Raw genomic sequence first — 17,304 nt, 5'->3', positions numbered from 1 at the left:
ATTCACAATTGGGGATAAATTGAACATAGGTGTGTTGTACATTGGTAAAAATTTTTTAATTATTACAATCAGTCAGAAAAATTGATTGCTGTTCTTGAATTGAACAGATATTTAAAAAAAATGTATGGTGTGTGGTCACCTCTAGCCTATAGTTCCATATGTTAGGGTGTGTCTGCCGGCATCGCACAGCACATCAGGGCGCCAGCAGGTTAGTTCTGAGTACTTTAGACAATCATGTGACTTTGATGTGAAGTCTGGAAGCTGATGACCTGTGTGATGCCAGTTATGCTGGGTCACTGGAGGGAATGGCTGAATGTGGCGTGTGAAATTCTTAGATACAGGCCACATTATTATCAGGTATTTCCATGTACAGCCACTGTGGTGACACGGGGCTCATCTCTGCCTTGTCTGCAGACAGCAGGAGCTTGTAGGATTGTTTTCTGTTTTTATAATCCTGATGGATGGAATAACAAGTTCTTCCAGAGGGACAGAGGCAGCCCGCAGCCTGTATGGTGATAATGCAGACGCTGATCATGTGACCATGATCTGAACAGCGGGAAGCTGAGCTGAGACTGGCGGGAGATTTTTCCATCTGTGCCACAATATCTGCAGACAGTGTGCAGTCATACGGGGCTGGGCGACATTGTCTGCTGTTTATATAGGACTTTAGTGCATTGTATGACATGCTGCTCAGCATTCACCTGCACTCAAGAGGTCGAGTATGTAAAATTACACTACCGTTAGGTTTGCTACTAAAAGTGACATTTACCGCATTTAAAAGTATACTTTTTTCCTTCAAAACTTTAAAATCGATTTTCTCAAAAACTATAAGGTCTTTTTGAAAAACTGTTTTTTCCTCTTATTCCTAATGATCTCCTTAACATATCCTGCAAATTTAGGGTTTCTAGCATTTAAGGTGGATTTGCTATTAACCATTAAAGTCGGCAGGTTTTTAAATGTGTATTTTTTTTTCCTTTGAAACTTTAAAATCGATTTTCTCAAAAACTATATAGCCGATTTGAAATTTTTTTTTTCCTCTTGTAGCCACTGGGGGCCCCTACAAGCTCTGGGGCCCTGGGGCAGCTGCCTCCTTTGCCTTAATGGTAGCGCCGGCCCTGCATCTGAGCCAGTGCAAAGTGTAGGTCAGTTCAGAGCCGTATGTTCTGTGCTGATCATTACCAAGGACTTGTCTGCAGGAGACTTTATAGTAGCCTGTTTTATGAACTGCTTACTTTATTTTGATTTATAAATTATTATTATACTTCTACTTAAAGGGAACCTTAACCGAAGCAAGAAAAATGAGTTTCACTTACCTGGGGCTTCTACCAGCCCCCTGCAGCCTTCATATGCCCGCGTAGTCACTCACGGATTATCCGGTCCCCGACGCAAGCTAGTTTTTTTCGCCGACTGATCAGTATGTGGCCACTGCGCCTGCACGGACCTGGCCACGTGCATCCTCGATCGCGCTCCCGTCGTTGTGACCCACTAGTCTTTGACATCACATTGCATAAATATCTTGAAAGATAGATCACAGAAGGATTGTTCATCATTCACACGATCTATCTTTCTGTGTGCTTTAAGCTACATACTCACCTAGTGATGGTCTGCTCTGTCACTCAAGGGATTGGGTACCCATCCCTGCAGGGTGACAGAGCACTAACGACGCTGTACATATGTTCCTATGCAGGAGGGGGAAGCTGCGTGCAACAGAGGGGCTTCTGCGGTGGTCAGGGGAGCTACAAAGACAATGGCGTTCTATGTTGCTCAGGCGTTGGGGCAGCGCTTAGCATCCAGTTCTTTAGCGATTGCCTGCGGCAGTTGTAATCACGACCGCCCAATTTTCACTTATGGCGGTCATAATTGGCTTCCACAGCCGAGTTCAGACCAGCGTGGGGATGGGCGTTGTCTGAGATCTACTGGCGCAATGTGACAAAGCAGGTAAATGACCAGTATCTGGAAGATTGGGGGGCTGTGAGGACTGGTCTGGGAATCACTGGTCTGTCTGAACTACCAATAGCTGTATAGTAAGTTTGGCTTCACACCTGAGGCTCCACAACCAATTACACACTGACACAGAAAAGTATCATTCAAAAGACCCTCCACCATAATACCACATAGTACTACAGTATTTCCTGCTTTGGCAGAACTGTACATTCAGTTGTGTCCCCGCCCACCCCGCCTATATGATAAGTGCAAGTTACTTCCTGTGAGTATGACTAGTGAAAATAAAATGCGGCTGCCCGGAGATAAAAGACTCCTTGTAGTGGAATTTTAGCTGAGTCAGATCTTCCTGTGAATGGAATTTGGCATTTTTGTGTCAGTTCTTGTGTTGTGAATGAGAGCGCACGTCACATGCTTGAGCGGTGCTTCTCTTATGTTACAGCCTTTCAGGGCCCCTTAGAAACCCTCCCTTTATACCGGATGCTGATGCAAAGGAACACACTTTCTACAAGTTCTCCTCTCACCCAGTCCCTAATCCAGGATACTGCATGGCGTATAGAGGATATGAGAATGGGCTCTTGCCAGGAAATTCATGCTGTTTGCCAATGTGATTTCACAAGTCCCAGTGTGACTTTCACACGTTGGCCGTCCTCATATCATTTCTCATTTCCAGCAATAATAAAGCAGCTTAAAGGGGGACTCCAGATACATGTTTTTTGTGTTTGATTTGTGTACTGTGGAGAATGAATACAACCTGTGATGAGTTTTTGCTGCTGTCTGTTGCTTAAACCGGCCCTGCCTCAATGAGTACAATGGGGCCCCAGGGCAAAATTAACCTGGGGGGCCCCCCCAACATATACCCCGGAACAAAAATCGGCATTAGGGGACCTTTTTTGCAGCTGGTATAGTCAGGGTGTGAAGTCGCAATCGGTCAGAGCTCCACATTCTGGCTATCCCAGCCTGCATGGGGGACAAGGGGTTAAAAAGTTTCAGGAGGGGGGACCCCACATAATTTTTTTTTTTTTTTTTTTTAAATTCCCACACTCTAAACATAAAAAAAAATCGGGAAAATAGGAAAAAATGCCAGGGATCTTCATACAGCCATATTGCGGCTGTATAGCGATCCCTGGCCAAAGCGTGCGGCTGCGTATAGACCTCCTGGAAACCCCGTCAGGAAATTTATTGCGCTTTCGTTTAATGCATGTAAAATTACACTATCGCTAGGTTTGCTACTAAAAGTTATATTTACCGCATTTAAAAGTATACTTTTTTCCTTCTAAACTTTAAAATCGATTTTCTCAAAAACTATAAGGTCTTTTTGAAAAATTGTTTTTTCCTCTTATTCCTAATGATCTCCTTAACATATCCTGCAAATTTAGGGTTTCTAGCATTTAAGGTGGATTTGCTATTAACCATTAAATTCGGCAGGTTTTTAAATGTGTTTTTTTTTTCCTTTGAAACTTTAAAATCGATTTTCTCAAAAACTATAAGGCCGATTTGAAACATTTTTTTTCCTCTTGTAGCCACTGGGGGCCCCTACAAGCTCTGGAGCCCTGGGGCAGCTGCCTCCTTTGCCTTAATGGTAGCGCCGGCCCTGTATTGAGGAGAGAGATTGCCCATCACTTCCTGCGCTTGGAGATGCAACAGAAAGTCAAAGCTAATCTTCCAAAAGGGATGGGAAGTCCCGCCTTTAACGTTTGTCACCAGACACATTCCTACTTTCCTCAAAACTATTAATTTTTTGGGGCCACAGTTCATTTGTTGCAGAGGCATGAGGTGTGTTGGTCTGAGGGCCCCAGCCATTCCTTCCCATCCTAATACAGTCTGCAGCATTTCCGCTCTCGCCCTCTTCCTCGCGCCTGCTCCTAATTGGTCTAGGCAATGTGAGGACAGAACTGGTTCTTTTTCAGGAGAGCACTGATAGACGCCATGGCACTTGCCCCTTCCTCATTCTCCCTATGTAGAGCCTCTCTCTCCTGATGAAAAAGGGGGTTACTGCATACTGTGGGAGACCTGAAACATTTGTACAAGGCCAGTTTCTTCACAAGGAGGTTGAAGTCTTTGGCCCATTCAAAACAGGAAAACGGGCTGGAGAGGACAAAAGATAAGTCTTTCTGTAAAAGAGAAGCCTGTTGATCCAAGAGTGTGAAGAACAAGATGTTTACAACAGTGACCCCTGCATTATCAACATATCATTCCCCCCTGTTCTGTGCATTTGTCCATCCTGTGTCCAGTGCAGCCCCACTGAAAACGTTTGAGGGGAGCCTGGTGTCTGATGTTTGTATGGAGGGCATTAGTCCTAACTAACTACCCCACTTTCTCGACCACTTTCATTTCATAGCCCCTTACATATTCCACGAGTTTTAATGTATGTCTGTTTTTCATTTTATCCCAGCCTGCCATAAAGTCCTCAGTATGAAAGATAGGTTGTGCCAGGTTACGAAGTCACCTAACCATTATTTGTTCCTTATAGATAAATATTGAAACTGGCAACCTCCCAGCATGCTCATGACTTCGTCTTAAATGTGTGTTGGTGGTATCAGCTGTATCAAAAAAATAGCCTTTGTTTCCTCAGTGAATAGTCAAGTGACATCACATTTTCTAAAAAGCTTGTCATGTCTATGTGTGTGGGTGTGTGTGTGTTGGGGGGGGGGGGAGGAGTCAGTTATACACCCAAGGACAAAAATTAAAAAGTGGAAAATTCGATCTGGGAGATGTCAAGGAATAAAATATTTCAGTAACGTATCCTTGTACAAGGACTAGGTCCTATAGACACAGCCTATAGTTGCTGCAGCTAATGTGGGTGGTAGTTATTAATGTTATGTGCCGTTATTGTGCACCGTGACAAAGCCATTTAGGCGAAACATGTTGGTGTTTTAACACTTGTACAGCACATGTAACTTATCTTTCACCCAGTTATAGTTAGTACTCCACTACCCAACCTTCCTCCCACCAGCTATTGTCTGGAGTAAGAGGCCTTTGAGTTATTAGAAGGGAGACAGTGCAACCAGGTGGGGGTGGGGGAAATGTATGTTTACCGATCCTCACACCCACACCACAGTACACAGTGTATGCACGTTTCCTAGCATGCTCTTCTAATCTCTCTTTATATTGGGGGGCTTTGTATATGTTTGCCCCATAATGTTTTAGCATGTACCAATACATAAAGGTAATGTTTTTCTGTGTCTGTAAGGCTTGTTTCCCATATGGGTATTCGCTTTTGGAATTTTCTATTCCCCCGACAACTCCCGGATTGAGTGTTCTAAAAATAGGAAAAACAAAAAAAAAAAGAACAAACCCAAAGCCTACCTGCCAAGACACACAATCTGACCTTTGTTGGACTCTAATTGAACAAATCACCCAGCTGCCTAGCATGAGAAGCGGGGCCTCATGTTGGGGGCGGTTCTCATGCTAGGCACCATAGGGGCATTGTTGTGACGGACCGATATGGAGGCCGCCGAAGGGTATTACTGAAGTGGCGTACCCAAATGACATCAGTACAGTACGCTGGCTTAGGCATAAGACGTTTTAACAACTTCATACAATGAATGTGGGAAACTTTCTGAACAGGATTTGAACAGAGGCAGAAGCCTTAGTCCAGGCAAATGAGAAAAACATCCTTATTTACCTTGACGGATGCCTAAATACATTGCAAGAAAGTTAAGTTGTAACAAACCAGCCAAATACTTTTTTGGATTCACAACTCGGTAGAAGGTGGGCGAAAGTATTAAAGGTTTAAAACAATATAAAGGTAAGGAAAAACCTTCCTATAGACCATACATGTCAAACTCTGGCCGGTGGGCCAAATATGGCCCCCAGAGCCATCAAAGTTGGCCCTCAAGTGGTTTCCCCACTTTGCATTGTGTTGGGCCCACTCTAGACTACCAAGGAAGCTATATTGAAGGTGAAGACCACCAGGGATGCCATATGGAAGAGGGAGGGGGAAAGCACTAGACACCAGGGAACTGTAAAGGGGAGGGAGGACCTCTAGACACCAGGGAACTGTATAGGGGAGGGAGGGGGCCACTAGAAACCAGGGAACTTTATAGGTGAAGGAGGAGGGCCTGGACACCAGGGCACTGTATAGGGGAGGCACTAGACACCAGGGAACTTTATAGGGGGGGAGGGGGGCACTGGACACAAGGGAACTGTATAGGGGAGGCACTAGACACCAGGGAACTTTATAAAGGAAGGAGGTGGCCACTAGACATTGAGGTTGGTCTGCGACTTAGCCCCAGTGTTTATTTTTGGCTCACTTTGTATTTGAGTTTGACACCCCTGCTATAGACGGATCTCTACCTGGTATCTTGTAACAAAAATTACTTTATTAGCACAATACAATGCATTTCGTGAGCTAAATGCCCATTTCCTCAGGTCAATAAAGTGCCTGATTAGCAGTCCCCTGGAGCTTGGACCAAAGAAAGGGATTGCATTTTGGCAACCTGGGTTTGTGAGTACCTAATTTTTATCATACTACCATTTCCACATCTTAAGATTTACTCCACTATATTAATCTCCAAGATTACTTGATCCACTCCTTATCGATTGACTATCGGTCTTGTCATGTGACCACAGTTTGACTAAACTCAATACAGATGATACCTTCTAATGTACTGTGTGCCATTCTTGTGTCAGGTAGGTGCTCATGTGAACTGGGGACTTCAAGTGTGCCTGAAGTGAAATAAAAGTGTATACTTAGCTCAATGTTCTAGAGCCTCTTCAGACCCCTCCAGGCCACTTCTTTCGTCCAGCCTCCCGTCTGTCTTGCCGCCTTATGCCCCGTTCCTAGTACCAGTTGGATCATGCGCAGTACACTCTGCGGGACCCCATGTATAGTGCTCTCGCACAGGTATGTACAGCAGCCGTGGCTGAGAGCGTGCTGGGCATGCGCAGCTCGGAGAGAATCAGTACTCAGTGAGTACAGAGAGAGCATGTGCGAGTCCCAAATGTGGCATTCAGTGGCAAAATGGAGGGAGGGCCAGTCTGTCGATGAAATAGCCTACCCATCGAATCTGCCTACATGCATTGACAAATGCATAGGCAAGAGGGGGGGGAGGGAATAGTAAAGCCAATGGGATGTAGGTTAATTTGACGATGCTACCGTCCATCACCTCACACTACACCACCTGTGCTGGGACACACCCCTCCCCCCTAGTGCCCGCACTCACCCAAGCACCCTCCAAAGTATCTGGAGGTTGGAATGATAGCTTTGGGGGTTAGGATCTTCAACAGTCCAAGCCGTCCACTATTGTTCCTCAGTAAACACTAGAAACTAAAACGAGCTAAAATAGTGTAAAACTATCACATTTAATGATTAAAAAAGGTAATGCACTCACAAGCGATGTATTCAGACAAGCATATCTAGTACAGATGCAGTCCCCGGGTGATTGTCCTGACCAATGCCGTCTCAGATCCCCGCCACGCTCCGCTCCGTGCGCTTCCGTGAAGGGCACGGAGCGGTGCGTGGCGAGGATCTGAGATGGTTACAGTTACACACTATGGGCTTGATTCACAAAGTGGTGCTAACTGTTAGCACATCTGTGAAAACCCCCTTAGCACGTCTAAACAAGCTTTTTGCGCGTAAAACTTTACACGCACACTGCACAGAGCGCAGGGCGCTCCGCGCGTAGTGCCCATTAAAGCCTATGGGACTTAAGCACGCATAGGACTTTACGTGCATAAAACTTCGCGCGCGGTACTTAGCACGCGATCTGATTGAGAAAACCGGTGCTAACTTACTTAGCACCCTGGTTAGCACGCCTAAAGACTTTAGACGTGCTAAGTAGGTTAGCACTGCATAGTGAATCAAGCCCTATATGTGTTTTATCTTTGTTTTTTGCATATGACGTGAATCATGGCTTATATGGATTGGAGCGGCTGATATGGTTTAATCCTTGCCTGGGACTGTCTGTGGATAACCTGAATAAGGACCGTGAGACTTTTCTGTATTTTAGCATATGATTTTGAGTATGGACTTTTTTGGTACAACTGATTTATATTGTTAAACACAGCAATAGTGGAACGCGAACCACGTCTGCAATCTCCTTATCCTAAGCGCATAAGAATTTCTTAAAATCCTTTGTTAACAGTACTACTCCAGAGTACGTATTGTGTTGTAGCCACATCAGTTGGGCGCTGAGAGAAGCCACAAATAGAAAAACATTGCAAATTAAACTTACCAATATTTTACTATATATTACTATATACTACTCTAAACCTAACCATTAACCCTCCGATGTTGGTGCCCAACCTTACCCTCTAAACACCCCCCCCCCCCCCCCCCCACACACACACACACACACACACACACACACACATATCTAATGCCCAACCCCACCACCACCTGATGCCTAACTCTAACTACCAATAGTTGTAGATGACTGGATATGCTTGTCTACAACCATTAAATGCACAGCCACATTGTGCACCCAAATCATCGTTTGGGTGCCGGATAGCTGAAATTTAACACAGGCGTCTTGTTAAGGCCGGTACCACCATGCAATTTTTCCATCAAAGTTTTGCGACGAACAACCATTTTTCGCAGTATCGTGCAACATCTTGTAACATCATTTAACTTAAATTAAACGTTGTTTAGCGATATACGTCAATCACAACCATCAAGACGATTGGTCTGATCCCCGTAGATTCCCATGCAAAAGTACCGCAATTGTATCGCGCCTGTCGTATGCCATTGTGCGTACCCACGGCAGAAGATCTATAGGGGAACAATCTTTTGACGGATCTACCTGATCCATCTTCTGCCATCTTTTCTCAAATGTTAGTAAATCATTTCTGTAGTGTTACGTGGGAGAAGAGAACGTTATCCTTCTCCTTGCTGATAAATAATGCTTTTTGTGATTCTTTTTTTCCAGTGCTACTGACTGCGATAAACTGCTACAGCGTTAAAGCCGCCACTCGAGTCCAAGATGCGTTTGCTGCTGCCAAGCTCCTGGCCCTGTGTCTGATCATCATCCTGGGCTTCATCCAGCTAGGACGAGGTAAGGTGCCTCCAGGATGGATTATGGTGTGAAGAAGCTGCACACACTATGCAGCCACATGTACACATATATAATGTACTATATGTACTATAATGTAGTATAAAACGTTTAAAAAGAGGAGGTAGTGGTGGACTGACCTTCTCCAAGAAGACACCACAAATTGGTGGTTTATAGTAATCAACAATTTATTCACAATACTCTAAGAGTACAGTACGTTTTGCGGGTTTGATCCCTTTTCATCAGGCAATAACAATGGTGTAATAGTGTTAGAGGCAGTAGAAGAACCAAGCTCCTCTGTGGTTCTTCTACTGACCCTATATGCTAACACATTCCGTTGTTATTGCCTGATGAAGCAGGATCAAACCTGCGAAAAGTGTTGCACTTTTGGAGTATTGTGAATAAATTGTTGTTTACTATAAACCAACAATTTTTGGTGTCTTCTTAGAGGAGATAAGTCTACCATTACCTCCTCTTTTTAAACGTTTTTATACTACGTTGGCGCCTCTGTTATACATCCTAGTATATTGTCTAGTGACTAGTCCACCCATGGTGGAGGGGTGTTGCCCCACCTTTCTGATCTACAGAGAGCGACTTCTTACCTGAGAGGGGTCAGGTCCAATATACCCACCTGCCATTGCAGAGGTTGCCTTTGTGGTAACCCTCGTTTGTGAGTATTACTTCTTAGTGAATACCTATAATCTGGTATGAAGACTTACTACACTATATTGGGCTCTCGGTGTCCTTTTCTTTGTTTTGTCGTTTACATGTATACATAGCCGCTTTATATTATCACATAAAACAGTTGGGAGGTAATGAGGGTTTTCAAATCATAGACTATGCCCTTAAAGAGGAGCGGAAGTGAAAATAATATTATTATTATTATTATTATAATAATAACATTGCTTATTGTTTACCATATTCATTCATAAATGATTTAGTCAGTGTTTGCCCATTGTAAAATCTTCTATGCAGAGAGGGAGACATTGCTTGCTTGTCAGAAAGCTGTTATTTCTCACAATGCAACAAGGTTCAGAGACAGCAAACTGTCAGGACCATGGCCATGACATCACACTGAGGGAGGGGTTTCCCCACAATATCAGGCCACACAGACCTCCTGATGATCTATTCAAGGAAGGACCAGAGACTGCTGGCACGGTAAAACGCCGCCTCCTGATGAATGGTCACATATACTTGCCAGTCACGATGCTGCCCCATCGCCGCAGGCTCCTCTCATTGACTCCTGACACTGTCTATCAATGGGAGCCAATGTAATTGGCTCTCGGTGATTACGCGGTCAAGAGCCAATGAAAGTGGCTTACAGCGCATTGCGGTGGGTGCAGAGCGGCAAGAAAGGCGGTAACGGCAGGGATGCACGATTCAGTGCGACATTTAATCTATGTCCAGTCAGGGCCGCAGCACCACCTGCTGGACGTAGATTCGTACTGCGTCAGTCCGGAAGCAGTTAACAATGCCAGTTGCCTCGCTGTCCTCCTGATGTATTTGGTTGCAATGGTGTCTGAATCAAACACCTGAAACAAGCATGCAACTAATCCAGTCATACTTCAGTCAGAGCACCTGATCTGCATGCTTGTTCAGGGTTTATGGCTAAAAGGTTTAGAGGCAGAGAATCAGCAGGAAAGCCAGGCAATCTGCATTGTTTAAGAGGAAAGAGAGAAAAGAGAAAAGATTGTGCTTTAATGGGCACCTTAAGGCTCCTCACACACTGCAACTGTTGTGTTTCGTTGCAACACGATGCAATCATATGTCTATGGTACGCTCACATTGGCTTATTTCAGGTGTGTGATTCAGACACTACTGATGCTTGGTAGGATCAGCAGGACAGCCCGGCAACTGGTATTGTTTAAGAGGAAATAAATATGGCAGCCAACCTATCCCTCTCAGGTCAGTTTAACAATACAGTCCCACCTACAATGGATTGTCCAATTCAATCGTTCTGCTCACTATCGGACATAATCCTGCTAACTACTTTAATCAGATTGATGGAATTGATATATTTTTCGTATGAATCTCATCATTCTGATATTATTGGTTAGCAGGTTTTCATCCGTTAGTGGGCATGAACGGTCGTTTTGATTCAGGCGATCAATCGTACGTGAGATTGTATTGTTAATGAGCACCTTTAGCTAGACCAGTAGTGTCAAACGCAAATACAATGTGGGCCGTATTGAACACTGGGACAAAGTCTCGGGCCAAACTCAATGCCTACTGGCCACCTTCCTCCTTATAAAGTTCCCTGGTGTCTAATGTCTATCCTCCGACCCCTATACAGTTCCCTGGTGTCTAGTGGTCCTTCTCCCTCCCCTATACAGTTCCCTGGTGTCTAGTGGTCTACCTCCCTCTCCTATACAGTTCCCTGGTGTCTAGTGGTCCTCTTCCCTCCCCTATACAGTTCCTCAGTTTCTAGTGACCCTGCCTTCCCTTACCTCTCACAAATGGCTTCCCTGGTGTTCTACGGCTTCATCTCCAATATAGGTTCCCTGGTGGTCTAGAGTGGGCCAAACATAATGCAAAGTGGGGAAACCACTTGGGGGCCAAATTTAATGGCTCTGAGGGCCTGATTTAGCCCGCGGGCCGGAGTTTGACATGTATGAGCTTGACTCACATTCACTGAGGCAGAGTTCAGCTATAACTTTTGTATTCCGGAGGACTTGTTACTTGTTAATTTCGGGAATTTTGTTCCGGCGACCTAAACCCTGAAGGCACGCGCTCCTCTTGAGGTGAGGGGTATTAAGCTGTGATTTTCCAACAGTCATTAGTTTTGGAAGAATTATACAATTATTCCCGGGGTGCCACAAAGCACGTGGGTGTCAGCTCTCCCCGCCGCCCCCCACCGTCCCTCTCCCCGCCGCCGTCACAGGAGTGGAACTCCTCGACTGGAATTAACGTGATAAAGTCGCTGCTTGCCTCATCAGAAAATCTCCCTGTAAGAGGATTACCTCCAAATCCCGGGATCTTGGGCTGGCTTTGTACCTAAAGCAACCTGTTTTCTGTCTGCACTGGCATTTTACCCGCCTGAACGTCTGATCAGACTCACGCCGAACGTTTAGCCAATTATGCCGGGGCAAGAAAGCCAAAATACAAATTAGAACAAATTACTGATTGTCATCCTGAAGACTTTACCATAGCTTGCCTATAAAATCACCCATTGTGAGCTGCCAGTCCCGACTGCTGTACTGTAGTCAAAGTAACATAATGAATACAATTTCTTTCTTTTTTTTTTACAGTATTCATTTATAAATTATTTCTTTAGTACATCTTTAGTACTGGCAGGTGATCTCTGCAGAATGTTTGTTTAGGGCTTGTTCACAGTGCTCAGTTGCGTTGCTGAATAATTCTGCATGTCAACTCACTGCCCATACAATTCTATGGGCCTGTTCACAGTAGTGTGTTGTAACTGATCGTGTTATTCTAATTTTCTGCATGCATGCCTTGTATTAAAGTCTATGTCCAGTCTCCATTGCAGTTCACACTCAATATACTGTGTGCGTTATGCAACTGATCACTGTGAACCTAGCCTTACTGAGTAATCAAGCAGCTTGTAATGATCCAAACCACTAGGAATGTATAGGGGGCTAAAAGAGACTGAAAAGCCCTCCTAGGGAGTTCTAAAGCCAGTAGAGAAGATCTCTGGTCTCACTGGATACTCTAGGGGGGAGAATCCCTCATAATAAACAGCCTAGGCTGTGACATCACTGGGAGGGAGGGGATACATACCTATATACAGCAATATAAAGGAAGTGTTTTTGATGCTGAAAACAGGAAAATTACCATAAAAGTGGGTGTCCTGAATAATTTACTACATTCTACTTAATGTCACTACAGGGCCTCTTTAACGCTTTTTAACTGCGATGGGATAATATAGTCTGTTGGATCACATTGCACCGGAAGCAATCTGATCATCGCATAGACTAAGGGCCCATTTCCACTAGAAGCGGTGCGATGCGCCTACTTAGCCGCATCGCACCACGGGTGTCCTAAACCCAATGCACAGCAATGGAACAGTTTCCATTCCATGCATTGTGAGCGGTGCGGAGCGATCCGAGAATCTTACACGGCTGCATCCGCACCACCATCAGGAGATGCGGAAGTGATGCGAACGCCAGCGGAAGTGATGCGATGCAGCAATGGCATCACTTGTTAGTGGAAATGGGCCCTAAGGCCTCTTTTCAACGAGCAGTTGAGCTGTGTGCTCAGCAAGCAGTTACCAGGCAGCAGTGAGCCGTTATCAGGCAGCAGCAAGCAGTTTATATTAGTAGAAAGGACTGTAATATGCAAAAATACAAGATCTTTCAAGGTCTTATGGTACAAAAGTATCAAAAAACTTTATTGACATAGATACAAGAAGAGTTTGTTTAAAACAGTCTCTGTAGGAAACTCCTTAGTTATAAAGATAATCATCAAATTGATAGTAGAGTAGGCTTAATATATTCAACAAGAAAAGTATTGGGCAACGACACTCTCGTTTCGGGCGCAAAAGCTGCCTTAGCTTCTTGGCCTGTGTTTTGCCTGCCTCCAGGATTGTGCGGAGATGTCTGGTTGGTCAGACGTTGGTCTCTTTCTTCATCACTCCTGCCATGTAGTGACAATAGTATTTAGAGAAAGTGCTTGTTACAGTGGCCTGAAGAAGGGTCTTTTGCGCCCGAAACGAGCGTGTCGTTGCCCAATACTTTTCTCTCCTACAGAGACTGTTTTAAACAAACTTTTCTTGTATCTATGTCAATAAAGTTTTTTGATACTTTTGTACCATAAGACCTTGAAAGATCTTGTATTTTTGCATATTACAGTCCTTTCTACTAATATAAAGTGTCTGTTGAAGTGAAGTGGATCACATCAAAAAGGACTAAAAGATTTTTTTTTGGCTTTTCCTTAAAAAGTCCACTCCCAATTACACTATTACTACTAGCAGCAAGCAGTTGCCAGACAGCAGTGAGCAGATTCCAGGCAGCAACAAGCTGTTACCAGGCAGCAACAAGCAGTAACCAGGCAGCGCAGCAGTGAGCAGTTGTGAGAGTTTGAGGGGCATTTCACTGCCTATCAACAGTCTGTGGAAAGGAGGCCTAAGTGAGTTGCAGATCTGGGTCACTTGAGTCATTTGCATTGCAAAACTCTCAGTGATTCAGTTTGTGTGACATTTGCATGAGCTGGGAGGGAGCGCTGGTGGCAACCTATATAGTTCAGGTGATTACTGCACAAGAGAAAAGGGATGTGTGCTTCGACCAGTCAACTCCTGGCTAAATACTGGCTGCCTCAAGTCTGCTGACTTATTAAAATGGCAAGGCGTTTGCATATTGCATTCGCCTCCCAGAATTTGCAGGATCTAAACTATCAACCTGCCTTCCTGCAGGAGTTGGCCCACGCAATGTACATTGCATCTCAACAGGGGTGCCGCGTGTAGGCCTCCTTGTACCTAGTTCAGGTGATTATTTTATACATACAGCTCAATAGAGATGTCTGATGATGATGGTGATCTTAGTACTGAAGAGGAAAAGCTTCCTCTTTCAGGCCTCTTTTCCACGGATTATTGATAGGCAGTGAAATGCCAGGTTCCATCTTTTGATGACACCCAAATTACTGTCTGAGATGCAATTTTTATTATGGCCTATAGCGGTGTAGTAAAGGACAGAGCAATGTGGAGACTGCCATCTAGTGGTCAGTCACTATGTCTTATCTGTCTGTTGTTGTCCTCTCCCTCTAATGATTTGTAACCCGGAACAAGTATCCTGACCTGTTGTGTCTCCATTGGCTCTTGTTCCAGACATGTCTCAGGAACTCCTCATCTGTCTGCAAATCGTATGATGGGAACAGGGATTCCCCTGCTCACTGGGAGAGACCAACTAAAGAGGAGGATCTCTGCTCCTGTTAGCAGTGTTGCTAAAAGATTAAGGCCTCGTTTCCATCTATGTGCTTCTGTTCGCTTTTCAGCAACATGTATCAATCTGTAACATTGATGTGCTGATAAAAAGTGGACAGAAGCGGATAGAAGCGCATAAGTGGAAACAAGGCCTAAGAGCTGTACTGTTGGATCTAATAAAAGTGCAATTTCCTAGTAATGACCCTATTTTACTTAAAGGAACACTATCGAACCAAAAGTACTAAAATGACAATGTACAAATAATGTCTAGGTAGCTATGTAAACATTTTCCTACTTTTCGTATTAAATATCAGAGGCAAAAGCTTTAATTCATTGTGTGTAGGATTTAGCTCTATTGGAACAAATCATTCTCAAAAGGAATCATTCTCGAAAGGGTGTCTGCTTCAATGCACAGTTGGTGTTGTTTTTGTGCATATCAGACTTCAGAGTATTTTTCTCTGAAAGCAAAAAAAAAAGTATGAAAAGCTGTGTCACAGACAATTACAAATGTTTATAACAAGTAGTTACATTTCCTTTGCTGTCTTCAGAGACTTTAGTCAGAGACACAGGACACAGGAAGCAGCAGCAGCTGAGAAGTTTTTCTCACACACAGGGTTAACAGATGCACTGTGAGGGAATTCCCCCTCCCCTCATGGTTCACTCTGCCAACAGATTAGAGCAGACTGCAAAGAGTGAAAGGAGTTTGATACTGTAAACAAAAGAGATAAGCAAGTGAAATGTATGCATCATTATTTACCAGCACTTCAGGAACTCTCTCAATCCCAGGTTAAAAAAAACATATTCATCGATAGTGTTCCTTTAAAGGGTACCTCCAGTACTCTTTAATGACAGGCTCTGTCTTAATGCTGAAAGACGGGGGGGGGCTAAATTATCACCTGATCTGACATCAGGTCACAGGTGACACTTTCCCCTCTCAGCAGTGCGAACACGATGCCTGCGTTGCCCGGCCCACCCCCAGCTCAGCAGCCACCAATCGGGAGGGGGGTGCTGCAATGCAGATGGGGGTAGCCAGAGCCTCAGCAGATGTTCTAGAAGGAACTCGCCACTGGTCTGCATTTAGTAATAATTGTCTGGTCACTTGTCCATCATACAATGGGCTTGATTCACAAAGCGGTGCAAAGTGTTTGCACGCCTGTGAAAAGCCCTTTATCACGCCTAAACTCAGTTTAGGCGTGATAAGAAGAAACTCGCGCGATCTCCCGCGCGCAAAGTTTTGCGCGCGCAGTGTACCGTGCTTCGCGCGCAGCGCCCATTAAACCGTATGGGACTAAAACTTTGCGCGCGGGAGCTTCGCGCAAAGAGCAGCACAAATCGGTGATAACTCAGTGGTGCACAGGTTATCACGCCTAAAGTCTTTTAGGCGTGATAACTGAGTTATCACCGCTTTGTGAATCAAGCCCAATGTATTAGCTCTAAACATGCAGGGTGTTTAGCATTTGTTTTCCACATTCCCTGCTGTGTTTGGTGTTGGCAGCAGCATGAGGATTACAGGTTCTGGGTAAACAGTACTCGCAGTTTGATAAATCCCGATTCTAACTGAGACACTAAAAAGAAACATCAATCAGGGTCGGGCAGGAGGAGAGAGGACACTCATATCATACACCAATTTGTATATCAAAATATTACAATATAGCAAGAGCAGTTTCTAGTTACTGTAGAGGCTGGTGGAAGTTGAATGCAATGCTGTCCTATGTGAGTGAGAGGAGATACACTTTAAAGGAAACCTGTAAATAAAGTGAAACTGAGCCGCGGCGGGTGACCAGAGGATTGTTGAGTACCGACGCGGGCACAGGGCGGCTCCAGGGGGCTGGCAGAAGCTCCAGTTAATTTAAAAAAAATTCCCTTTAATCCAATACCTGTTGAAATTGAGCCTTACTAGCGGTCAGCGCACTGGTTGTAACTTATGTCTGTGCTGGAGCACTCACTGTGTATTTTGAGTGGATTCTCCGGCTGCTCAAGGGTTAATGACTGGCTGGAATGAACCATTGTCTTACCATTGGGGTAAGCATGGCCAGGCGAGCCCCCATGTGACAAGCTGTGCTGTGGATTATCCTGAGATGTGTCACATGGTCGGTGGGGGGGCAGTCATATGCATCAGCTCTTTGTAGGATGTCTCGGGCTTCAGCTGGAACTGAAGATTTCTACTTCACCTGATCAATAAACGTCTGGTTTGACAATTTAGGGTGCACCCGAACTATTGCACAGGACAGAAGGAAAACAGAGAAATATACCCTGTACGTGTTTAAAGAGTTTATCCTGTCTAATTTACCCTCATCTGTGACTAATCGAAACTATAATTTGATCTCTAAGCTGTGTCAACTGGCTGCCTTGGCAGAGCAGCTAACTTGTAAAAACAGGATGTTAACAATATGTCTGCTTCCATGAAAGCAGGAAGTAGACACTGCAGATTTATTGCAGGATTTTTATCAGCTGTAACAAAGACATTTTTTTCTTCAGAGGTTATCATGCTGT

The 17,304-nt window shown here is 44.5% G+C and overlaps 1 protein-coding gene across 1 annotated transcript in view; it reads left to right on the top strand.

Annotated features, from left to right (window-relative positions):
- SLC7A5 (solute carrier family 7 member 5) overlaps positions 1 to 17,304 on the top strand; it is a 55,341-nt gene that overhangs the window by 2,261 nt on the left and 35,776 nt on the right. Inside the window, exon 2 of the mRNA XM_068259765.1 lies at positions 8,814 to 8,939. Coding sequence (XP_068115866.1) covers positions 8,814 to 8,939 — 126 coding nt within the window. The remainder of the gene's footprint in view (positions 1 to 8,813; positions 8,940 to 17,304) is intronic.

The sequence above is a fragment of the Hyperolius riggenbachi genome, chromosome 11 (assembly GCF_040937935.1).
Source record: "Hyperolius riggenbachi isolate aHypRig1 chromosome 11, aHypRig1.pri, whole genome shotgun sequence".
NCBI classification, from domain to species: Eukaryota; Metazoa; Chordata; class Amphibia; order Anura; family Hyperoliidae; genus Hyperolius; species Hyperolius riggenbachi.
The sequence above is the reverse complement of the archived record's forward strand: the minus strand, read 5'-3'. Positions and strand labels throughout refer to the sequence as shown.